Source organism: Amblyomma americanum, chromosome 2 (genome assembly GCF_052857255.1).
Source record: "Amblyomma americanum isolate KBUSLIRL-KWMA chromosome 2, ASM5285725v1, whole genome shotgun sequence".
NCBI classification, from domain to species: Eukaryota; Metazoa; Arthropoda; class Arachnida; order Ixodida; family Ixodidae; genus Amblyomma; species Amblyomma americanum.
Window position 1 is genome coordinate 212812907 of NC_135498.1, and position 23099 is coordinate 212836005.

At 51.3% G+C, this 23099-nt stretch overlaps 1 protein-coding gene across 1 annotated transcript in view; it reads left to right on the forward strand.

Annotated features, from left to right (window-relative positions):
* The window catches only part of LOC144122126 (putative ATP-dependent DNA helicase HFM1), a 364149-nt gene that overhangs the window by 323232 nt on the left and 17818 nt on the right, over positions 1 to 23099 (forward strand). Inside the window, exons 24-26 of the mRNA XM_077655666.1 lie at positions 9724 to 9821; positions 19560 to 19754; positions 22925 to 22985. Of these exons, the coding sequence (XP_077511792.1) occupies positions 9724 to 9821; positions 19560 to 19754; positions 22925 to 22985 (354 nt within the window). The remainder of the gene's footprint in view (positions 1 to 9723; positions 9822 to 19559; positions 19755 to 22924; positions 22986 to 23099) is intronic.

A 23099-nucleotide genomic window follows, 5' to 3' on the forward strand; every position in this document is an offset into this window, starting at 1 on the left:
TCTGAACACTGGTAATATCAAAATGTGGCCAATATAATATGCTTCGCGGCATCGCTGTCACTGCCCAGGCCGCGCTCCTCAGTTCAGTCGACGGACGGCCATCTTGCCCCTGCAGGGCAGAACCGAGGCGGAGGGGCTCGAGACGTCACTGACGTCACGGGAAAAGCAGCCAATAGCTGCAATCCGGTTGGCGGCTGAACACACTCGTCCGCCAGAAAGTTGAAGTTCACCAACTTTCCATCCGTTCGCCGGACGAGGCGGATCCGCCAGGCCCGCTCGCGAAGCGTACCTGGCAGAAGGCGCTCCGAAGCGATCGTACAACGGCCCTAACCTCTTTTGTCTCTCCGCGACGGAACGCGTGGCGGAGGCGCCCTTCTGACGAGAAGCAGCGCGGAGACATTTGGGCTTTGCGGCGCCCGGCTAATAATAATAATAATTGGTTTTGGGGGGAAAGGAAATGGCGCAGTATCTGTCTTGTCTCATATATCGTTGGACACCTGAACCGCGCCGTAAGGGAAGGGATAAAGGAGAGAGTGAAAGAAGGAAGGAAGAAGAGGTGCCGTAGTGGAGGGCTCCGGAATAATTTCGACCTCCTGGGGATCTTTAACGTGCACTGACATCGCACAGAACACGGGCGCCTTAGCGTTTTTCCTCCATAAAAACGCAGCCGCCGCGGTCGGGTTCGAACCCGGGAACTCCGGATCAGTAGTCGAGCGCCCAAACCACTGAGCCACCGCGGCGGGGTCGGCGCCCGGCTGCGGGATCGGGTTTCTGCGGGGCGTTTGGCCGGAAGGGAAAAAGGCGCCGACAAGAATTATTATTGGGTGAAGCTTCCTTCAGCGGAAGCGAGAGGTTCGAACACGAGGGAAGAAAATATCATAAAGAAGAAAACAGTAAGAAAAGAACAAAGAAACGGAAAACGCCGCTGCGCGCATATGCCTCAGAGCGTGATGCACCCCCTCCCCCCTCCCCCGATGCGGCTGTTAACTGTTAAAATGTAAGTTACGGCGGGGGTGCGGCCGGCTAAACGCCCCGGCGCCCAGCTGCGGGATCGTGTTTCTGCGGGGCATGGTTGTTTTTCTGCTGCTTTATAAGTAATTTTCTTTAAACCGATTGATTGGCACTACAAATAAAAAAAAAGATTAAGAACATTCCCCTATGCCCCTTGGTTTCCGTGACTGTTGGCTTCCTTAATATGTTTGTCAAACGAGCCCCTCATTTCCTTTACCTTGTCTGCTAATAGCTTAATGGGGGTCTCGGTTCTGGCAGTCTTGTTGCCATAGGTAGTATAAGAGGGCTCTCGCACAGTTTCCACCCTCACCGTTAGATGACGTTCTACGTCACACTCGCGGTATAACAGGACGTGCTACGTCCACCGCTATGGTCGAGGGTGGCGCTGGTGAACACTCTCAAGGTTCGCTTACACGCAGTAAACATAAATACCCACGAAAGCAGCAGATTGGACAGCCGTCGCCGTAGCTCAGTTGGTAAGAGCACCGGACGCGATATTCGGAGGTCGTGGGTTCGGATCCCACCGGCGGCATGGTTGTTTTTTCTGCTGCTTTCTAAGCAATTTTCTTTAAACCGATTGATTGGCACTACAAAAAAAGATTAAGAACATTCCCCTTTGCCCCTTGGATTCCGTGACTGTTGGCTTCCTTAATATGTTTGTCAAACGAGCCCCTCATTTCCTTTACCTTGTCTGCCAATAGCTTAACGGGGGTCTCGGTTCTGGCAGTCTTGTTGCCATAGGTAGTATAAGAGGGCTCTCGCACAGTTTCCGCCCTCACCGTTAGATGACGTTCTACGTCACACTCGCGGTATAACAGGACGTGCTACGTCCACCGTGTCGTGTTTGTCGGGGACAGCAACCGAAGGCCAGGTGGGCGGAAAACCGAACGTGGTTTATTCCATCACAGCTTGTAGTGGAATTCCCCCGGTGGCTGAACAGCGCGGCTTATCTTATAGCCAGCTCTCGCGATCGTCGCGCCGCCGCTATCGCTCTAGCCGCGACGATTACACAACACTCCTCCCCTTTTATTTAGAGGGTGAAATTGTATCCTTATACAATAGTTAAAAACCAGCTTCGTATCGCTCGGGTGGACGGTGATTTCTTGGCGGGTAGCGCCTTCCAAGAGCCGACGTCTCGGATGTAGGAGCGGGCGCCGGAGGGACCTCGGGAGGCTGCAAGGGCACCGGCTCTTCTGATGCTGGCTGGTCACCTGTTTGGTTGGGAGGGAAAAGCAGGAACCCCTCCACGTTGTCTACGTCGGATGACCCTGGTGTCACCTTAGGGCTTGTGTTACCCAGCAGTTGGTCGAGGTGCCGACGCCAGATGAACTTGCCTCGGGGCGTGCTCACCAGGACTTTGTAGGAGACTGGTCCAGTTTTCTTGAGGACAGTTCCACGAACCCACTTCGGCGAGCCTCTGTAATTTCGAACTAAAACACTGTCACTAATGCAAAAACAGTCTCTGTTGCTTTTCCTTTGTTGCATTTTGGTGAACTGACTGCGCATCACCTTCTCTTCCACCGTCGGCTTGATTGCATCCAGCTTAGTACGCAATCTTCTACCCATCAAGAGGTTAGCTGGTGCCTCTCCTGTCGTAGGATGAGGCGTATTTCGGTATGCCAACAAAAATTTATGAAGAGTCACTTCGACAGATTCACCTGGAGGTGATTTGCGCAGAGCCGACTTCAATGTTTGCACAAAACGTTCTGCCAAACCATTTGTGCTTGGGTAATAAGGGGCGGTCACGACATGTCTGGCCCCGATGTCCCGCATGAATGCCTTGAACTCTTCGGACACCAGTTGTGGCCCATTTTCGGACACTACCGTCTCTGGCAATCCGAATCTGCCGAAAAGTTCACGCAAGCAAGCAACAGTACGTTCGGACGTTGTGCTGCGCATGACGAACACCTCTGGCCACTTCGAGTGGGCATCTACTGCCACTAGAAATGTGGTTCCTCGAAAAGGCCCCGCGAAGTCCAGGTGAATTCGCCTCCATGGTGCGGTCGGCCATGCCCAAGGATGCAGAGGTGCCTTACATGGATCCTTACGTTGTTGCTGGCACGCTTGACAACTTCGTACTCTTGTCTCCAAATCGGCATCAATTGACGGCCACCAGACGTAGCTGCGAGCCAATTTCTTGCTCCGCACGATTCCAGGATGACCTTGGTGCAGGTTGTTTTTTTCTGCTGCTTTATAAGTAATTTTCTTTAAACCGATTGATTGGCACTACAAATAAAAAAAAAGATTAAGAACATTCCCCTATGCCCCTTGGTTTCCGTGACTGTTCGCTTCCTTAATATATATATATATATATATATATATATATATATATATATATATATATATATATATATATATATATATATATATATACCAAAAGTGATTTCTGGCAGCTGATTTGGTCAATATAATATAAAATCACCAAAAATTGAAGAAACATAACAGGATTTAATTCACGACGTTTCGGCTGGAGGACCAGCCTACTCGAAAAAAGAGTGGTCCTCCAGCCGAAACGTCGTGAATTAAATCCTGTTATGTTTCTTCAATTTTTGGTGATTATATATATATATATATATATATATATATATATATATATATATATATATATATATATATATATATATATATATATATATATATATATATATATATATATATATATATATATATATATATATATATATATATATATATATATATATATTTACCGTAAGAAGCCTGTTGCGCCTTAGGCGATGCGGGCTGGGCAACATTATTCTACTTTCCTTTTCTCTGCCCACACTGATATATGTCTAGCGTAAGGACGCTGGAGATTGTTTGCGGAAAGGCGTCGAACCAGACGGATGCCTCGCAAACGCCCTCCAGTGTCTCCAGCATTTAGCATTCAAAAACAATTGTGTACTTGACATTTTGACCACGCATCAGCTACAGAAGCAGCAACACCGCGCTAAAGGCTTTCGCCTTACCGCACTTTAGGTCAACAAAGTGCCCCCTGAATTTCTTGCTGTAGACCTTCCGTATAGTTACGCCTATCGTGTGCAGCAGTGCAACAAATATATGAAAATATCATTGGTGTAAGAGAATTCACTTCAATACAAAGCGCTCACGAACCCGGGCGCTAAAGCAATCATTACGCATCAATCGCTTTGATCGCCAGTGATTTTTTTAAGCAAAGACTCCACATCACGACCAAAGTCACGAAAGCTGTTTTATCGCTGAAGCCTAACCTAAATAAATAAATAAATATTGCCGAGACAGGGCTTGGAGCCCGCAGCACTTCGGAGGCTAGTGCACGAGAGCACTATGCTATCGCCGCTGCCCATCACGGCTCGTGTTAAACTGCAACGCACTCTCGCGCTTTCCATTGCACATCGTCGTATTCATCAACTTCCGGCGATGGCGCCAAAAGATCAGATCAGCTTAACCTCGGTCAGAGCTTAACCATGAGTCGAAAAGTTGTCTCCAGACGTGCCGACGACCCAGAAAAGCAAAAACTATGAGCCACCCAGGATAAACACATGTTTTCGCACTTCTTATTGGTTTAAACACATAACCCTACCAAAGAGCCGCCGCGGTGGCTGAGTGGTTATGGCGCTCGGCTGCTGGCCCGAAAGACGTGGGTTCGATCCCGGCCGCGGCGGTCGATTTTCGATGGAGGCGAAATTCTAGAGGCCGATGTCAGTGCACGTTAAAGAATCCCTGGTGGTCGAAATTTCCGGAGCCCTTCACTACGGCGTCTCTCATAGCCTGAGTCGCTTTGGGACGTTAAACCCCCATGAAACAAAACAAACATAACCCTACCAAATTTTATCCGCCGGAGAACTGCCCGACACAGAGATTCGGGCCACGGTACTTTTGCACTCTGGAAGAATGCTCTACCTATACACAGTGGCTGTGTTCACTGCCATTTATCGCGTAGCATGCGTGCGTCTCTCCTCCTTTTAAACGCTGCCGCCGCGGCCGGGTGTCTAACCCGCGTCCGAATGGGCCTCAACAGCCAAGCGCCGTAAACAGCCACCGCGGCCGCTGGTCAAAATTTTCGCGATGTACGGAAATGTTTTGGGGGACAGGACATGGCACATCCTGTTAAGCGAACTTCGGTTCAGTTCAAGTACAGTTGTCGCGTCTAGTTATCAGCCGCTCAAACTTTTTTTTTGGTAACGTTTGGCCGCCGACTTCGTAGCACGCTCTAGAAGTTAATGTCCCCGGCAAGTAGTTGAAATTTTTTCTTAAAGCAAATGACGCAGTGCATGTCTCACATATCTCGGTGGGCACCTGAACCGCGCCGTGAAGGAAGGGATAAAGGAGGGAATGAAAGAGTTGCTGTAGTGGAGGTCTCCGGAATAATTTCGACCATCTAGGGATCTTCAACTTGAACTCAAAAGGTGCCCGTGTGCTGTGCGATGTCAGTGCACTCCGCTTTTGTACGCAGGCCTCACTATCGAAATTTGTAATTCTTTGGGGCTTATTCCGGTTTCTAATATTCTGTTCAGTATTTTGAGAATCACAGCTTTTATTGTGTTGAAGTTGTACTACAGATCACGCTCAAGGACTTTATCAAAAACTGGTGACTTGAATGTCTTCATTCCGCCTACGATATTCCATAGCTCTGTTTTCTTTTAACTCGAGAAAGTACGCTCTTGTGTGCATGATCACATCGGTTTATATTCGAGATACTTTTTACCATGATCGATGCGCAGCCTATCTCTTGTGTGAATGAGTGTCGTTAAACAGTTCACACAATGACTGTGTTTATTCCTTCGGAAAGTTTTTTTTCCATCATCTCCTCAACTGTAGCTAGTTTGACCCGGCCCATGAAGCTGTTTGCTAATTTCCATATCTTTCTTCAAATATTCCTGTTCGGTGTAAACTGCTGGGATACGTATCTTATTTTAGTCTTTCGTGTTTTCTGTGCGAAATTCTTGCCTAAGTGCGGAAATTTGAGGGCGATTTCTACAGTTCAGCCAACCTGTATACTTTAAGTAACATGATAGCAGGCTTTCCTCCGTTATCCAGTTGTTCTCTGTTTTTTTTTCCTTATAATTTTTGCAGCCTTGGATGTCGAGCCGTACATCAGCTGAAATTTTTCAATTTTTTTTGTACAAGCTCATCTAATCCTGAGATTTGCATCATTCCAGTTTGTGTTCTGAATGCCCCTGTCTACATTCCTGGTTTCTAAAAATTTCCTGATCCCAGGTATGATATTCCCACTGTCTTCGTGGCTGCGAGCTGATCTCATGGTTACTCGTGTCACAAGGTTTTGATCTGCAAATTTCATTTCAGTGACTCCTCATGAGTACCATGCGTACGACTATATGATCGATGCAAGATGTTGTTATCTTGTAACCTGAAACATTCTTCTCCAGTACATTTATTGCCAAGGTTAGGGCCGTTGTACGATCGTTTTGGAGCGCCTTCCGCCTCGTCCGTTTCGGGAGCGGTCCGCCAGTTTTCGGCCGCCAGGCGGACGTGAGGCGGAAAGGTGTTGTACGATCACTTTGGCGCTTGCGAGCCAGGCGGATGGTCCCAGCATGCCGATTGGCGCGCCGGGCATATCCGTCTGTCCAATAGCCTTCTCCGGCTGGTGGCAACCTAGCCGGCGCGAGCGCACCGCCAGCATCGCTCCACGCGCCGAAACGGGCTCCCGTATCCCAAGGGGGAGGCCACACCGACATTTTTCTAGAGGGGGCAGCGCCCCCCACCCAGTCTCCAGTTGCTTGCACTTGGATCAGATTGCTGAGAATTGAAACACTTCAGTTCTAGGACTATTTTAATGCAAAGCACAGTGGGGCTGAGCTGCCAGTTGTAAAGCATTTCGTACACAAGTAACCTAAACCAGTCATGTTCCATTAGAAGTCCACTGTCTGACCCGTGTACATGATCATGGTGACCAGAATTTAAGCAAACTATGTACAAACTGTTTTTCATCAATTGAACACTCCTCACGCGCACATCTATAAAGATGCGCATTTCAGTTCGTTTTAGATTGCCACGAATCTTTGCACCATTTAATCGGTCGCATTCAAAACCGCCGGCACACTAATTTCCATTGATCGTGGCCACGTGCAAATGCTTCCACATTTTTCCAGGTTGTTGTAGTTGCTGTTGGTTCTTTGTCTCGAAGGTTCCTCGCCAGCTTTGAATTAAGCGCGGCCAAGAACTGCAGGCAATCAGTTCGATGACCGCCCAGAGACATTCAGGACAGTTCCTTTTGGAATCCTTTTCGTGGCTTTCGTTACTGCTGGAGTGGCGTCACCCCAACGTGACAGTTTTCATCAACCTTTCAACATTGGAAAATAATAAAAATAAAAAATATAAAACTCATGTAAATGAGCATTAAATAAATAACAAAATAAGCTGGAAGTCTCCCCCCTCCCCCCATACCAAAGAAAAGTTCCGGAGTCCCTGCACTCTCTCTTTCATTGTGTGCATGTTGTCATGGTGCAGGGGCTCTCTCGAAACCGGGTCGGGCTGAGGAAAGATTGAACTTGAAGGTTTGGGAAAACGCAAAACACGTGGGTTTACTGGCAGTTTGAAGAAACTTATTTACATAACTTAGAAAAGAGCAAACAGTCAGAAATTAATAGCTCATAGACTATTGTCGAGCGACTGGATGAGCCTTGTCCTCGGTGCCCAGAGCGTTCATTCCGACTTGGGACGCTCGCAATTCAATGCGAGGCACAGATCCGAAAAATGACACCTGCAGCACATAGCACGCGGAGGCACCGTGGGAATGTGCGACGAGAATTCGGAGGTCTGCGGCTACTTCGCCCCAAGCTGCACGTGTCCACCCAAAGCAGAAGGCCATGCACCCCCCCCCCCCCCTCCTCCTCTTAAGAACGTGGGAAAGATTCCGCAGGTCGGTTCTCAGGGGCACACTTTTTTTTTCTTGGGGCCACTGAAGGGTCAAACGACATGTCCCCAGCAGAAATGTAGCAAGGTGCATTCCTGCTCGCAAGTGCACGCACACACACACACACACACACAAAAAAAGTTTGCCGGCTCGTTGTGCATCAGGGCTGGAATTCCGCGACGTTCAAAGAGTGCAGAAACGTATTGTTGCGTCGAGGGCTGCCACAATATTTCTATGAACAGCAATGGCCAAGAGCTGCCATTAGAATTATAGATATTCCGGACATGTCCTGTATTCTTGGGGAAAAATTAATATTGGTAAAATGCACGGTACTCTAATGGAAATGTTGAAGGTGATGGTCTATCCCTTCAGTGTCTTGTAAGTTTTCCATCGCTCGCATCGGCCAGTTGACGATACCAAAACGTTAATAGCAAGCCTGTAGATGCGTGATTGTTATAGCCAAATATTCCAATATAAGAAAAAATGTGTCTATGCACCCCTCCTCGTTAGAAACGAAACACTTTTTTTGCCAGTAAAGCCCTGCGCCAGTCCAGTCCGGGAATGCGAAATATTGTTTTGGAGACTGACATCAACAGCTGCGTTATGCAGACGCATGTGAGACAAGGGCAATGATCGGCTTATTGTTCCGGCGTGTGATGCCCGGCTTAATTTCCGAAGTTACTTAACTACATCTAAACAATTACTAAAAGTAAAAGTAGTCGAAATGTCTGCTTGCAGTTGAATGAGCATTTGCATATCAGCGACGGCTCTGCACATTCATCGTTTTGGGGATACGCGTACGCTGTGATCGGCATTAAAATAAAAACACCAGCCGTTTATCTCAGTGGTAGATTAACTTTAGATCATTTTTCCGTTAGCCATAAGCGAGCAGCTGCTAGGCGCATTTCGTGAGTGTTTTAGTTTTTCTCTTCAGCCTCGCGTATCGCCTTATGGGCACTTCATTTTATGCTGAAATAAAAAATATTGCAATTCTTATGCAGCGAAGAACGAAACGAAATGCCAACTATTTCGCCAACAGAGTTGCGTGCACCGACCTGCTCAGCCACACCTACAAAATTAAGTATTTTGCGAAAATGACCGCCCCAAAACAGAAAAGGTATTCACTTTGAATTCCACATTCCCTTTACTTTTTCTCTCCTTTTTTTTCCCTTTTCTTTTTTTCAAGTTCGCGCTGGGAAAAGAAATGCGAAGCTGCGTTCTCTCCCTCGCGTGCTCGCGAGGGACCGATGCATAGGCGCCCCCCCCCCCCCCCCCTCCGCTCCCCAAGAGTGATGCCCAAAGGAACGACATGCGTCGAGACCAGATCCCCCTCCCCCCCTTCATAGCAACAACCACCACCACCACCACCATCGCTGCCACTGCCCAGGCCGCGCTCCCCAGTTCAGTCGACGGATGGCCATTTTGCCCCGGCAGGCCGGGGCAGAGCAGAACCGAGGCGGAGGGAGGAGGGGCTCGGACGTCACTGACGTCACGGGAAAAGCAGCCAATAGCTGCAATCCGGTCCCCGGCCGGATGCGCTCGTCCGCCAGAAAGTTGAAGTTCACCAACTTTCCATCCGTTCGCCGAACGAGACGGATCCGCCAGCTCCGCTCGCGAAACGGACGAGGCGGAAGGCGCTCCAAAACGATCGTACAACGGCCCTTAGCTAAGTGCAATTGAGCCCGCAAGTGGTTTAGCACCGCATTTGAGGCTCGCAATCTGGACCTGCAGTAAGCGACCTTGCTCTAGCCGCGATTCAGCGCGAGCACGATGACACCGTAAACGAGTCACTGCCCGTGCATTGGCGCTGCGTACGGCCTGCTTGCGTTGTTGGTGCATGGAGGACGCCTCCTTCGCAGGGTGTCCCACCTGGGGGGCGGCTGGTCGCGGCGCGTCGCTCTGCGTCGGGCCGGCTCTGGGGACGCAATCAGCATCTGCCTCGTCAGCAGCAAGCACGGTTAGTGGCGCTATGTTCTTGACGGCACTGAGAAAAGAAGCGCAACTCCGCTTTTTCTTCTCGCTCTTTTTTTTTACGCGGAACACGTGACTGTGGACGCGCGATAAATGTAAAGAAAATACTCGCTCAAGGTAATGGAGGTGTGACGCAGTAAACCATTTTTACGCTGATGAGCGAGATGCTGTGGCTGCTGCGATGGTGAAAAGCTCAAGTGGTCATACAGAATTGCGCTTTTGAAATGATCTGGAACAACACAGTGACGGCACAAACACTAGTGCGCAAGCTGCCAAGTGAAGTTTATTGCGGTGTGCACACATATATAAGCTTTACAAGTCAAGAACAGAAATCCCGAAAAACAGTCATAGCGCAGCAACTTGGCTATCATATGAACAAGCGTCAGTACTATATTTTGTCCCAGCAGATCAGTTTCTCTTTGTTTTTAATTTTCCAAGAATTTCTTTTCTTGTTTGGAAAGCAAAACTGACGGGTCACTTGCACAAGTCTCTTCTTTTCCCGATTCCATGCAGTAAGCTGCCCACAGCTCCCTGATTGTCTTATCTCCGGATTTCAGCAGCACTGTAGTCTGTTGGAAGTGAGGTTTGCAGCTCTCGCACCTGGCGCAATGTGCCGCCAGATTGAGCACCAGTGCTTGTGTCGTTCGTGTGTTGCTCCAAGTCATTTGAAAAGGGCAATTATGTATGACCATGTTAACAACCAACTAGCCAAACTTAAAGCCCTCTTAAAACCTGAAGGGCACGCTCGCTGAGACCGCAATCGTTTCGTTTATTTTCGGCAAGCGCTCTAAAATACCCGCGGTGAGTCCGCCAACAGCTGCGCGCATAGACTAGAGACACAGCTGGAGGATCGCTCCCTGGGCAGGAGAAAGAAACGCTAGAGCTTCGTCGTCGTGTATCTTTGCGTGTTTTTTCAGCGACGTCTCCAACTCAATCTAAACAATTGCTATAAGTCGGCGTTTGTCTACTTTTGGTGCGCAACCGTAGCGAAGAGAAAGTCAAAGCGCGATCGCCGCGTGCCGACGACGACGCTGCGGCTGGCGGAACTTCCTGTGTTATTTTGGTCCTGCTATCACCACCTGTGCTCGCCGCCGGCATCTACGTCAGGCAAGTCGTGACATTTGGTGCAGGTGCTGGGTAACGCATCTCATGCAACGCACCCCGCCTCGCAATTCGAACCCGGTACTAAGTCCTGGCCGTAGGGGTTTTTATTTTTTTGGAGCCCCCTTGAGAAAGAGAGACTCGTGCTAGCCGGCGTCAGCAAGGCCAAGCACCGGAATTCGTACTCTTTCCCGAGGGATCGAGGACATCTAGGACCAACGCCACCATGCCGTCCCACTCATAACAAACCGACCCCGATATTGCACCGAGGATCGTCTACGTGCCTCTCTCCCCAAGATATGTTGCCCCGTTCCGTGGCGATGGCCTTGATGATGTTGAAGACTGGGTCCAGCACTATGAACGGGTAGCTCGACTTAATGGCTTTACACCCGACCAATGTCTGCAGAACATGTATTTCTCCTTAGATGCCACCGCGAAATACTGGTTCGACAACCACGAGGCTTCGCTAACATCATGGGAGACGTGCAAAAGGGAACTGGTACCCACATTCGTAAACCAGCACCGGCTACAGCATGCTGAAGATCTGCTCCCCGCTCGTATCCAGGCTCCCACCGAGAGCGTGAGAAGTGTCGTCGAATACGTATTGCGTTGAGTGCCCGCGCTGACCCTCGGGCTACTGAAGAAAAGAAGGTGCGGGCCTTGATGAGGGGTGTCCAGAACGTCATCTTTGGGGGCCTCATCCGCAATCCTCCTACCGCAGTTGTCGATTTCGTCGCTGAAGTGACCAGAATCGAGCACGCATTGGCGACAAGAACCAGACACTTTCAGCGATTGAGCGCCCTTCCTGTCGTCTCAAGTCTTGCTTCGTCTGGCCTGAGCGGTGTTGGCCTCGCCGATGTTCGCGAAATTATCCACGACGCCGTCCGAGAGGAGCTGAAAAAGCTGTTCCCAGCGCCTGACCAGCCTGCATCTGTCTCCATCGCGACGGCTGTTCAGGACGAACTGCGACACGCGCTGGCACCCGAAGACCCATTGTGGCTGCAGCCGACCAACCATCTCTGAGCTACGCCGCCGCCGTCCGTCGTCCACCTCCTGACCCCGCCGGGACGCAGGAAAACCGACATCTGGAGGACTGTGGACCGGAGGCCACTGTAATTCCACTGCGGTGAGCCTGACCGCATGTACTGCTACTGTCTGTACCGGGAACTTGGCCTTGAAAGTTTCAACCGAGCTGATGCGCGCCCCCGCTCCGGTGAACAGCCCCGCGAGGTACACGGCTACCTTCGACGCTCTCCATCGCCAGTGTCAGCTCCACCTCGCACCTCCCGGTCGCCGCCGCCTCGCCGATCATCACCCCCTTCTCGCGGATCTCGCCGTGAGAGCATTTCGCCCCTTCGGCAAAACTAAGTACGGCGAAGCCTGGAGGTGGTGTTGCCGGTGTTGCACGCAGTAAAGGACCTGCGTCTACGTTTGAATGTCCCAACTCGACCGATGGCACCCTTGGAAGCGAAGACTGTGTTGTGGCCTCTAGCAATGTAAACGTTTTAATCGACGATCGTGACGTAACGGCGCTTGTCGACACCGGCGCCGATTACTCGGTCTTCAGCGGCAACTTCTCTCGGCGCCTTCGCAAGGTTACCACCAATTGGGACGGACCGCCCATGCGTACCGGGAGAGGTCACCTCGTAAACCCTGTTGGCCTGCTTAGAAATTCACGGTGAGACGTGCCCCGCCACATTCGTGATCTTGGAGAATTGCTCCGGATGTTATTCTTGGCATCGACTTTCCCCGTGAGTATGGCGCTGTAATCGACGTTTCGTTCGCCCCACCTAGGGGTCCTTAAGGGAAAATAAATGATGATGATGATGAAGAAGTTGACACTCCGCGCACGTTCTTCCTCGCCGAAACCTCCTCGGGCCCCCCGCACTGCGATGAAAGTTGATGCCGACCGTGTTCACTTGCAGCCGTTGTCGACAATTTTCATGCTGGTCAGAGCCGATACAACCGCATGTGGCGAAGGCGTTCTCGAAGGAAGTGCCCGGATGCTACTTACCCGGGCATTGGTGTAGCGCGAGGGATCGCCAATGTTCAACGTTGGTGTGCCGATATTTTCGTGACCAACTTCAGGAACGAGCCGCAGCACCTGACGAAAGGGGTAGCTATAGCCCAACTGGGCGAACTTAGCGACGTTCGCGAAGCTGTTGCGCTGACTGAGGAGGAGGCCCGCCCGGGTCATGTGACCCTACAACGTTGCCCCTGGACATCGATCCCAAGGTTGAGCCTGCCCATACACGCGAACTGCTCTCTTTTTGCATCGGTACCACAACTGTTTCGCGACGACATTCTGAGTTCGCCAGACGCCCGTCGCCAAATATAGAATTATTGTCAATACCGCGACGCCACCGATTCGCCAACCACCGTACCGCGTTTCCTTGAAGGAGAGGAAAGCCATACAAGAGCAAGTGCGCGAAATGATTAACGACGACGTCATCCAGACATCCAACAGTCCGTGGGCCGCCCCTGTAGTGCTGATCAAGGAAAAAGACGAGCCCTTCGATTTTGCGTCGACTACAGTCAACTCAATAATGTGACCAAGAAGGACGTGTATATGCACTACCTCGCATCGACGACACTCTCGACCGTCTCCGTCATGCCCACTATTTTTCGTCCATCGAATTGAAGAGTGGATATTGGCAGATTGAAGTGGATGAGCGCGACCACGAGAAGACCGCATTTATAATGGCGCATGGACTCTACGAGTTTATGGTCACGCCGTTTGGCCTCTGTACAGCACCCGCGACATTTTATCGAGTAATGTATACTGCGCTTGCCGGGGTTGAAGTGGCAGACGTGTCTCGTGTATCTGGATGACGTTGTCATCTTCTCCAGCACTTTCGCTGACCATCTTGTGTGCCTTGAAGCGGTTCTTCAAGCTCTTCTGACCGCCGGACTCACGCTCAAGCCTTCGAAGTGCCGCTTCGCATACAGTGAGCTGAAGTTCCTAGGCCATGTCGTCAGCCAAATTAGTGTGAAGCCAGATACAGAGAAAATGGCTGCCGTAGAGTCCTTCCCTCCACCATCCAACAAGAAGACTGTCCGCAGCTTTCTCGGCCTCTGCGCGTAATTAAGACGTTTCGTTCGCAGCTTCGTCCAGATCGCAGCGCCACTTTACCGCCTTACGAAGGATAGCGTCGCCTTTGAGGGGACCGAGGAGCAGCAATCAGCATTCCGCCAATTAAAGCACGCCCTTGCAGCGCCTCGATCCCGAATTAGGCCATTTCGACCAAGACGCAGACAGTGAACTCGACACGGACGCCAGCAACCAAGGACTAGGGGCAGTGCTTGTGCAATTCCAGGACAGCGCCGAGCGGGTTATTGCCTACGCCAGCTGAGTTCTTTTGAAGGCGGAAGGCAATTACTCGACAACTGAAAAAGTGTCTAGCTGTCATCTGGGCGATCACCAAATTCCGGCCCTATCTGTACGGTCGCCCTTTTCGCGTCGTTACCGGCCACCATTCGCTGTGCTGGCTCTCTAATCTCAAGGATCCCGCAGGCCGCCTTGCTCGGTGGAGCCTGCTGCTACAGGAGTACGACGTCACCATCGTCTGCAAATCCGGCCCCAAAAATCATGATGCTGACTGTTTGTCTCGAGCCACCGTGAATCCGGCGCCAGGGGGCGATAATAACGACGAGGACGGCTTCCTTGGGACAGTGGAAACGGCCGATATGGCTGCTCGGCATGCGCAACGCAATGATCCTCAGATTCATCAGCTGATGGCACACCCGAAAGGCCACGACTACGTTGTTCTCCGCGTTTTCCTGCTTATTCTGCGGACGTTCCGGATTCTGTACGGTATACTGTACAAGCAGAAGTTCGACATCAGCCCGATGTCATGGCTGCTTGTTGTGCCAGAAGGCCTGCGTGCCGACGTGGCCGAAGATGTCACGATGATCCTACAGCTGTTCACTTTGGCCACAGCCGAACATTTGCACGTATTCGTGAAAAGTATTATTGGCCGCAAGTTCCCATGTACGTCCGTCACTGCGTAAAAACTTGACGTGAGTGCCAAAGGCGGAAAAGACCTCCTACATGACCAGCTGGTCTTCTCCAGCCGCTCGACCCAATGCATTCTCCATTGAACGCAATCGGAATGCATTTTCTCCTCCCATTTCCAACGTCGAAGTCGGGTAACAGGTACATTATCATAGCCACAGACTACTTAATTAGATACGCCGAGTCCCGAGCACTTCCGTCGACGACAGCTGTTGAGGCAGCTCAATTTTTTATTGAGTGTATTGTGCTCCGTCACGGTGCCCTGCCGTTTTGATGACTAACCGGGACGCCGCATTTCTGGCACAGCCCGCACAGGAGGTCCTCCGTCTCAGCCGCACCAGCCAACATCGTCCCACAATAATTTTTGTCCAGGAGACGACAAGCATGTCCCCTTTCGAACTGGTACATGGCAGACAGGTCACCACGATGCTTGACGCTATGTTGCCACACGTGCCGTCTGTCGACGTTGTCGCTGATGCCCGTCTAGTCTGCGATCGCGCGGAGGAAGCTCGGCTACTCGCTCGACTCCGCCTCCAGCACCAACAGCATACAGACGCTCGTCGGTACAATCTCCGTCGACGTGACGTCCATTTTTACCCTTGGGACAAGGTCTAGGTGTGGACGCCGGCAGGCCGTCAAGGTGTCTCCGAGAAACTCATGAAGCGCTTCTTTGGCCCGTATACGGCTCTTCGCCGCATCAGTTACCTGAACTACGAGGTGCTACCCGAAGGAATGCGACCATCATCTCGTCGCTCACCCCGCCCTGAAATTGTGCATGTAGTCCGGCTTAAGCCATATTACGCGCGATAATCGCCTGCATTTCCCACTGTCTTCTACATCGGCCAGCAAGATTTATGGGCCCCTGTGTAGTTTTCCGCCGAGTGCTCTCGGGTTAGCATCGATCGGGATGATGCTTCTTTACAGGGGGAGGTAGCGTAGTGAAGAGAAAGTCGAAGCACGATTGCCGCGTGCCGACGACGACGCTGCTGCTGGCGGACCTGCCTGTTCCTGTGTTCTTGTGCTCCTGCTATCAGCACCTGTACTCGCCGCCGGCCTCTACGTCAAGCAAGCTGAGACACTATTGCTATAAGTCGTTGTTTGTCTACCTTTGGTGCGCAACTGTGCTCTTTTAAGAGGAGCCGGAATCCCTTTAGTTGTGTTACTTTTGAAGGTGATGATTAGTCACTGCAAAGTGATGTGATGAATAAGTCGAGCTTACCTCTCGTCACTAACATAGCCGAATGCCTTTCGTAGGTTGTAGCTCCTGAAAATACGGCATGTTTATTTCCCCAGCAGCAGCTCAACAACCCTTCAACCACTTAGCTATATCGTTCGGACCAACCATTCCAAGCGAGTATTGAAGTGTGCTAATAAATATGAAACCACAGTGACATCAGAGTTGGAGTTGGCGTCGACTTCAATTGCATATATGGTTCACTTTACAGGGGGAATTTGTGAATTGCGACGCAGATTGTATGGCCAGATATGGGGGAGCTGTTTTATGTCGGATAGCTTCTATAGCTTTTTTCGACCCGCATGAGCTCTGCTGATGTAGGATTTCATACAAAAGGAAGTTGTTTGCGTAGAATCGCTTATTGGACCAATTTTAAAGCGCTCTTTAGAAAATCCGGCGTCGTCGTTGTGAGCGAAAAAGCAGGGGACTCAGCTGCCACCTAGGTCACGTGACCTTTGATCTCATCGCAGCGTGCCCACCGTGGCAGATGGTAACCTGCCAACCGGAAACTGCCCATCGTGCCAAGTTGCAGTTAAATCATGAGGCAGCTCGGGGAGAACAACCCTGGTCTCACAAGCCCCCACCGGTGGCTATGTTTGTAACAACCCCTTACCAGGGCAGTGGCGCATCTCTAAACCTCTGCAACATTGCGCCACAAGTGGTACGAGGGCGCCTAGCGATCTCTAAATGTAAAGTGGAGAATGAGCGCGTATGCCAAGCGGTACGCAAAGAGGACCCCAGGCCCCTCAAGGAGCCCATAACGCTATCGCCTAATAAGCTTAAGGCGGAGCTTAAATGTCGCCTAAAGTTTTTGAACCACATTTTTTCAACATAAAAGGCACATGGCACATGGGGGTGAAATGCGGGTCTTGACATGACGCTTTTTAAGGTTTTCACATTGCGACAAACCATATTTGTTGACTCAGTCTACTCATGCTTTATTAGTGTTTAATCTCGAATTTCCGGACAATTTTTACGATCAAAAGTTCGGGCATCTATTTTACATCTAGTCTCGTGTGCTGAACACACAACAAAAATCGGTAAGTTGCTTTCTACCAAACGCACTGAATAAGTCGTTTGGGCTCACCTCATGAGTGCCAGGAGGGGTCAACAGCGCCGAAATGTGCAGCCTGTTCAAGAAAAAAACTAAATTGGCAGTAATGCCATACAATAATGACGGATCCCATGATTTGAAGTAAAGGGCCGACGGAGTATTATCGGAGCAAATAAGTAGTACTTTGCGGTTTGAAGCGCCTTGCTATGTATAGGCCAGATAGTCGGTTCTTGATTCCAGTCACCAAACAAGGCTGGGAGTTAACTACGAGGGGTCGACTGCCTTCTGCGAACAATGATCGTGCCACAGAGCATGTATTTAAAAAACGGAGCTGTTTATTTCCGCTGTCGGGATCCGGAGTAAAGAAGCTATGAATGTTCAGAAGGAAAGAAACCTCGAAGCCCTCGCGAATTCAGCCACCAAAGCTAAGACCGAATTTTTAGGAATTGCACCTCTACACTGCACTTAAAGGGAGCCTCGCTCGATAATTGCGGGATGTGATCATCGGTTTATTTGCAGTTAAAACTTTTTGGTGCTGCTGTCGGGCAATGGGGTAACGCCCGCACCTACAGCCTGTTCTGGATGTAGCTGGTCAATGCAACTCAGTCACTGCCGGCACTGAAAAATACTCTTCGCTGTCTCCCAAAATAACAGTCACTTTCGGCATGTTGCAGCGAAGGAGATTCGGGAGGGGTAGAATTCAGTTGCCCAGAGAAGCAAAGAATTCAATCGAGACAAGATTTGCTCATGCGGATGAGGGCGAAGCGCTGTAGCCGCATTTCAAGTCTGCCATATTCCGAACCCAAAAACATAGGTTCGGGAAGTAAGTTTCTATCCTGATAGGTCTTTGGACGGAGTGTCACGTTCTTTTCTCTCGGATTTTCGCCCCGACCAGGTTACAAGCCTTTCTAGAAATGTCCACGCGGATTTGTGCACTGCTATGAAGTGAGAAAGCTGGAAGCTGAGGCCTCAGCATGTTCTTGAGGAGCAGTTCACTTCTCTCCGACGTGTGCGAAAGGCCTAAAGCGTGGCCCGCATGGAGCGTTTTTCGCCCGCGAAATCGCGTCGCGCGCCCGACGCCCACGCCGGCGTCGACGAATTCACTCCCGCACGGTCAGCAGCCGAGCGGCGTTTTTTTGCTGCCAAGTTGTGTGATTCGCGCGCTCCCATCCATAGTGAAAGCAGATGGATGCGCAGGAAGCAAAGCGAAGCCGCTGGCTCTCGCGCGCGAAATGCTCGCGAGCGCGCATCCACCATGCGAGCGAGTCTCCCTCGGCCGGGTTACTGTAGCCGGGTGCACCGGCGCGGCTCCGTACAGAATCACGTGACGCCCGCTGCGGCTCTCATAGGCCCTCTGTCGCAGCCCTCTCCCGGCGTCGCCGTTTTTTTCTGTTCCGCCAGAACCAGGCAATTTGGCAAAAACGTCCTCTCCGGCGGCAAAAAAACGCTCTGCTGCCGTCGACGCCGACGAATCGCCCGGAAAAACGCTCCATGCGGGCCGCGCTTAAAACAGTCTTCATTTCGCAATGAAAAGCTGTTGCATATTCGGTAAAGGCCCTGAAGTAGAGGGACTCCGACCAGCAGTGATCTGTGGATTAGTGCAGACATCCCTTCCTGACAAAGCAGAGAGTAAAGGCTGCTACGCGGGTTCCGGGCGAAAGACTGCTTTCGCAACTTAGGCATGGTAGCTGCCTTGCGGTTACGTCGGCCAGAGTTTGCGGTGTCTTAATTCACGCCTTCGTGATGGGCAGAATCATTTGACGTGGCACGCGCGAAATGCAGCGAACTGCCTCGGTCGTGGGTATTCATCGCAGCAGTCGTGGTATTCAGTCATTCTGCCCACAGGGAATTGTTCTGTCCCGTGAGATCGGTAATAAAAGAACATTACGGAAGCCAATGTATGCCGTAACGAGCACCTCTTTTCCCTTCACTTGTATGCTGAATACGTTAATAAAAGAAGCTCGCCTTCGGCTACCCTTGAATCAAAAAGAAAAAGCACGCGTTTCTCCAAAGCACGCACCGATAACACATCTAGCAAGGTGGTCACTGAGGCAAGCGCAATGCTTGAGACCTTTCCCATCATAACATCGGCCAATGGACGATGGAGCTTTGTTGCGTGCATACTGCCTGGTTGTGGCGGGCTTTTTTCTCAAATACCTACGTGGTAATATTTGCGCATGGTTACTAAGAAAGGCAGCTGCAGCTCCACTGTGTACACTGCCAACTTTTCTACCCTGTTGTCGGTGATCTATGCGTTGCGTCCTGCATGAGGAGATGGGTTTTGCGAGCGAGACTTGAGTGCCGCAAGCGCGCTGTTCAGTTGGCGCAGATGTGCGGCGCACGTTCGATCCGCGCTACGGAGCCGACAGGAAGGAGGGGAGCGTAGCTTCGGAAGCAGCTCGCACGCCGTCAGAGCGCCCGAGGGTCGCCTCTGCCAGAGCTGGCCACCGGTCACCTGCAGCCCGCACGAAGCACCAGAGGATCGCAGGGCCCAGAAAGGAGCTGGTAAACGCCGGTGAGTCGCATATCCCTTACATAAATGGTCTGTAGACTTTCTGTAGACTTGTTATATACTCTATTGCCTTCCTAAAGATATTTCGCGTTGTCAGTCCATAGTGTATAGAGTGTCTATAGAAAAAAGTCTACTAAAACTGTATGGCCACGTATCTATAGATTGTCTGTAGAGTGTATTGAGGATTTGCATTGTCTATATAGATCAGTCTACAAGATTTGTCCAAGAATATCTAAAGACTTTATGGGAAAAATCTATAGAGTCTATATACTGTCTGAGGAAGTTTTTTTAGGGGCCTAATTGGAGCTCGAATCCACGCGCCAGCTGGTAGGCTTTTCTGTCCGTCCTCGTCACGCCGGTGTCGGTCGGAAGGGTGACTCTGGAAGACGCGTTCGTCAAGTTGCGTGTTGCACCGCGGCAGAGTTGCTAGGCGGGCTACACACGCATGAGGAGAAAACTGCGCACAGTGCCACGGAGCAGAAGCAACACACATGCGCGGACTAGGCACGAAACCTCGCTTCACTGCACAAATAACGTGCATACTGAGCGAACAAAAACGAGCCATCCTCATTGCATAGCAAGAAATCCGAAAGGAGAAAAAGCGAGACGGCTAAGAAAGCAAACAAAAATTATTCAAATATTCACTTCACTAAGGTGCAGGAGAAAGCCCAAAAATTGTTTATGCATCGATGCCGTCGCGCCGGCACGACATTGGCCAAGCTGGGCACCGTAGCGACGGCTTCTCTCCAGCCATGGAAAGGCGTCGGAGTACTTCGCCTCCACCCGCTTCCGCTGAGTACCCGGTCCATGGCGTCGTAGGTACGCCAACGGTCACGAAATCTCGCTCACCGGCGGCAGTGGTAGAGCCAGGCACCATGCGACGACTTCGACAGAAAGCCCGTAGAAAATTTTTCCCGTCGACCGCTGCATAAAACGGGCGCAGTGTAGCTGCCGCTTCCCGGCAGCTTGGCGATGGTAGCAAAACGCAGCGCCAGGCACGCGCCGCAGCTGAAATGTCTCACGCAATAGCATTCGAGCTTGGCCTTGACATTTAATGCGGGTCACAAGGTGGCGGATCTCGAGTGTGGAGGAGGCGCGCTGCTCGCGACCTCGGCTTGCTCCGGCGCTTGCCACGAAATACGCAGGGACAGGCATATCGCTCAGGGAAACCACTCCCAACCAAATTCATGGAGAGACTATTCGTTCGGTTGATGGCTCGCACAGACACACGTATAAAAGTCGCTCGCGGAAGTGAGAGTGTAAAGGAAAATGGAGAATAGCGTTATATATGTCTTTCCATATTGCCACCCTGTATACCCATGCCTCACAACCTAGAGCATATTGAAAGCGTGGAAGGTGCCAATATTATCTTGATTCATAAGAAAGATGTCGTCAAAAGCTTGAAAAATTAGACCCATGAGCTCACCATCATTTTCCTACAGGATATAAGCTAAACTAATCGCCAATAAAATTATTACAACCTGAGACTAGAGTCAACCAAAGTTCTAGCCTGACTTTCGAAAAGGCTACTGGACGGTGAACTATGTTCACACCGTCGAGCAGGGGATTGAGAAATGCGCTGAATCCCCGCGTATCGCCTGGTGACGCAGCACTGGCAGCGTAGCGGCGGCTGTAGAAAGAGTGGGAGAGCTTTTCCCGGCTTCCCTTTCGCCGCCCATATGATGTGCCGTTCATGCGGGTGCATGGTGACTACCCGGCGATGACAGCGTCGAAGAAAAAATCAGATTTTTCACTAGTGTACAAGCGTTCGACGTAGCGAGCATGTGACTATATGAGCTGCGGATACTGAGAAGCCTTTGTAGGATGCGTAGGCAGAATTTCTGGTCCACATCCCCGATTTGCGTGAAAAGGGGGGGGGGGGGGGCGTTTGGTGCACTGCCTTTGGCGGTCGCAAAACAGAGCTTGGGTAGGAGTCAAACGTTTAGGTAGAACATTTATTCAGCAGAGACGATGCCGAGTCGTTACAAATATCAGATCGGAACACATGCATCTGAGCGAGATTAAAATGCACTGAGGGAGCTCCCTTAACAACAACCATACACTGAACAAGATAGAGGCAAGCAAAATCACGAATTTTTCACAGGGAACTGCGACAGACCGCAAACTCGAAAACGCTGAAATAGCTTTTCCGCTGGTTTGAAGACAGTGTTGGTCACCCAGGCAGTCGTGCGATAGCGCGTTCTTCGTTGCAACTTAACCGGTTTTTACCGCACGCACCTTCACATTCCACTCGGCGATCTGCAGCAGCTCCGCGAATCCGCTTAGAAGCAAGATGCCCAGGAATCATACCGTAGCGATACGATCACAATACAGGATCTCCATTCAAATCGCTCACTCAAACAAACTCTTCGGTTCCGCGGAGCCTGATAGCTTCCTCCGGATTGCAGCGCGCCATTGTAGACACATCGCGTCTCTGTGTTGCTTCGCCCCGAGGTATGGCGCGCACAGAGACAGCGTCCATCGCGGGAACTTTCTCTCGCCCTCTCAGGGAAGGGGGGGGGGGGGTCCACCGTTAGTCAAGAAAGCAGGGATGTTCCCAATAGTGTTGGCCGTCTCCATGCCAACGTCGAATCTGCGCGATGTGGAGCGGACATCGCAAGCGTGGCCCGCATGAATCATTTTCTGCCCGCGAAATCGCGTCGCGCGCCCGACGCCCGCGCCGGCGTCTACGAATTTACTCCTGTATGGTCAGCAGCCAAGCGGCGCTTTTTTGCCGCCCAGTTGTGCGTTGCGCGCGCCCCCATCCATACTGAAATCAGACGGATGCGCAAGAAGCGAAGTGAAGCCGCGGGCTCCCGCGCGCAAAATGCTCGCGAGCGCGCATCCCCCATGCGAGCGCGTCTCTCGCGGCCGGCGTGCACCGGCGTGGCTTTGTCCAGAATCACGTGACGCCCGCTCCAGCTCTCATGGGCCCTCTGTCGCTGCCCTTTCCCGCCGTCGGCGCGGCGCTGCCGTCGACGCCGACGAATCGCCCGAAAAAACGCTCCATGCGGGCCACGTTTTAGGTGCCCCTCCCTGGTTTGCGCGTCGCGAACGACGTAACCGGTGGGCGCGTTGGCATCCACCATTAACTGATGGAAGTGCCACCAGTTAAGCATCGTCTAGTGCTCTGGTGACGTGAATGACCCGCAAGGGCTGCTTCGCTCTCTCAGGGAACATCGCGGACGTGCTGACCGCCGGCGACCTTAGCGGGCCACAACTGGACGAGAAGGAGTGAGTATTGGGGCGACAGTTACTGCCCATGCAAGTGGATGAGAACTGGCGTGCCCCGACAGGGGTTTAATGGCCCCTTTTTGCCCTACTACACGGGACGCCCCTAGCGCAGAA